The sequence below is a fragment of the Phoenix dactylifera genome, chromosome 4 (genome assembly GCF_051530095.1).
Source record: "Phoenix dactylifera cultivar Ajwa chromosome 4, Ajwa_hap1_PhDact_Kaust_v1.1, whole genome shotgun sequence".
Taxonomy (NCBI): domain Eukaryota; kingdom Viridiplantae; phylum Streptophyta; class Magnoliopsida; order Arecales; family Arecaceae; genus Phoenix; species Phoenix dactylifera.
In genome coordinates, this window is record NC_143193.1 from 26,677,474 (window position 1) to 26,680,131 (window position 2,658).

The window sequence follows — 2,658 nt, forward strand, 5'->3', positions numbered from 1 at the left end:
GAATTATGCCAAACGTCATGTTAGCATGTTTTTATATCAAGTATGAATAGGATGCATTTTTTCATTATAATTTCCAGCTGTATGTATTCTACCTTACCATTGCCATACTTCCATCCCATTTTTTTTCAAAGTGAGAGAGAAGAAAAAAAGAATCAACTTTTCAATACGTGTTGGGTAGTAATGCAGTGACAGGTTCTTTCAAATTATTCTAGAGTTGGAATCTAAGCTTATACTGTTCACCTTGCAATACAATTGATGCCTTTATCACTGTGACTGCCGACTAACTGAAACAAAAAAGCCTAGAACAATTTGATTCTATCTATGATTTAACCTCTGAACAATTTGACTCTGGTGAACACCTAAGTATATGGCTGGAAACTCTGAGATCATATATACCTGCCTGTTTTGCTGTCAGCTTCACACATTGGTCCACATTGATAGCATGATGCACCCAATTATACTTCATAACTAACTGAAGTCTCCAATCACTGAACATATATGGGATGATATCTTACAATTAAGTTATCTTTGTTGTTAGTTATAACAATACAGAAACATGGCTTAAATCCTAAAAATAGTCCCTAGAAGATAGCATGAAACACAGTTTCCATAACTTCAAATAAGGAATGCTCTAGAAGATCTTTTTGTACCATGATTTCGTATTGGTGATTCATACCCTAATTTCGTTTATTATTGTTTTATATTACTTGCAGTTCAATCAGTATTTTAATAGAATGGACAAAAGTTGGATAAATAAGTCGAGATCCAGTGCCGAATATTTGAATGGAGTTCAGAATTTCGTTAAATTTGCTTTTGAGAAATCTGAAATGAATGGGAATATTTTTTGTCCATGTCAAAAATGTGTAAATTGTTATGCTATCGCTCCACAAATTGTTGAAGAACATTTGGTATGGAATGGTTTTCTGAAGGGTTATACAGAATGGATATTTCATGGAGAGTCTAAATTGTCGTCTTCATCTAACCAACCCTTAGTTATAGAACACACTGCTAGTATTGGATCTAGTAACACAGACAGAAATCCTGTTGTAGAAGATGATATGAGGGGCTTACTCAGAAATCCTATTGTAGAAGATGATATGTTGTAGACAGAAATCCTGCCTGCAAATAGCCATGATTGGGTGCTGAAGTCCGTCAACCGCAAATGGAAAGAATATAAGGCGAAGCTAAAGGCGGATTGGAAGCACGAGGGCATGACTGAAGAGGAGGTGGCCCGTGTTTGTCCTCCAGATGTAATCTCTCATCAGTGGAGGGAGCTTGTCCACTACTGGTTTTCCGAGAGAGCTCAGGTTGTGTATATTTTTTCAATACCTTAGATTGTATTTACTATTATTATAGATTAAAAATTTATACTATGCATTACATTTTTTATTGTTTTTCGGAGAAGACATATTCCAATATTGGTAGAGCTGCTCGAGCATCACAGACTGTTCCTCACACTTCAGGCTCCATGAGTTATGCGAGGCGTAGAGTTGAATTCGTAAGCTTTCTTGAAATAATTTAAATTTATTTTAAATTATTCTATCATATAGCATGTATACTCTTGAAATATACTTTTTGTTGTAGGTGGATGATAATGGGAGGGAGCCTGGTAGGGTGGAGTTTTATAGGATGACTCACACCCACCGAGATGGCAGCTTTGTCCGAGAGGAGTCAAGAGATATAGTTGTATGTATTCATCTTTGACTTGTGCTGTATTTTTTTTTGGTTCTATTATTCGCATACATTAATTTGATTTTTTTTTGGAGAGATATAGGATAGGGCAACAAATCTTATTTCGGAGCGCGTCGGGGGGTCATCATCATCCGACGCGACCCATAATATTGAAGCTGAAGTGCTCGCTGAATTGATGGGCCCAGAGCGTTATGGTCGAGTGAGGGGTTACGGCGTTGGAGTTACCCCCACTCAGTTGTCTTCAGTGGGCACATATACAAGAAATGCCAGAGAATCTAGTAACACTGCAGAGGTTCGTCGGCTTCAAGCAACTATTGATGAGTTGAAGCAAAACCAAGCAAATTTGCAGTCTCAGCTTACGAATATTTCTTCCATGTTACAACGGTTTCTCCCTTCTCAGGTAAATAACTATATGTATTTTAATATTTTACATATTATCAATTATGATATATGAGTTAATGTATCACATTATTCTTAACTTCTAAAGTTTTTTTTTATTTTTTTTGTAGATTCCTGATACTTCAAACGCTAGTAGAGATGATGATGGAGCTGAATCCCGTCTCTGATGCATTCTAGATTATCTTTTATGAGTTTGATATGTATATGTTTCTGCTTTTTCAGAGTACATTGTAATTTGCTTTTTCAGAGTACATTGTAATTTGCTTTTTTAGAGTACATTGTAATTTGTATGGCAGCTTTTCTGATACATGAGTCAAAAACATGGAGTTTTAATCAGATATATCAATATTCATATTTTGAATGATCTGAGTATTTGTGTCAATGTCTCAATGTAATACAGGTTCATATTGTTATAATATATGTTTTGTAATTTGTATTTTACAATACGGATTATTGTTTTATTTTTTTTAAAAAAAAGACAATTCCCGACGCTTTTAAGCGTCGGTAAAAAAGGTCGGGGCACCACCGGCACGCTTGTGCCGACGCTTCAAAAGCATCGGCAATTGA

The 2,658-nt window shown here is 35.6% G+C and overlaps 1 protein-coding gene across 3 annotated transcripts; it reads left to right on the forward strand.

Annotated features, from left to right (window-relative positions):
- The first annotated feature begins 1,097 nt into the window (after window positions 1-1,097).
- Window positions 1,098-2,453, forward strand: LOC120107451 (uncharacterized). 3 transcript variants are annotated; one of them, XM_089930100.1, is made up of 4 exons: window positions 1,098-1,310; window positions 1,406-1,686; window positions 1,775-2,092; window positions 2,202-2,453. In XM_089930100.1, exons 2-4 carry the CDS (start codon window positions 1,630-1,632, stop codon window positions 2,256-2,258), a joined length of 432 nt encoding a protein of 143 aa, XP_089786226.1. In that variant the 5' UTR covers window positions 1,098-1,310; window positions 1,406-1,629; the 3' UTR covers window positions 2,259-2,453. The 3 variants fall into 3 exon arrangements, with proteins under 3 accessions (XP_089786226.1, XP_089786224.1, XP_089786225.1); XM_089930098.1 differs by having other exon boundaries at window positions 1,098-1,307; XM_089930099.1 differs by having other exon boundaries at window positions 1,098-1,307; window positions 1,426-1,686.
- The last annotated feature ends 205 nt before the right edge of the window (window positions 2,454-2,658 follow it).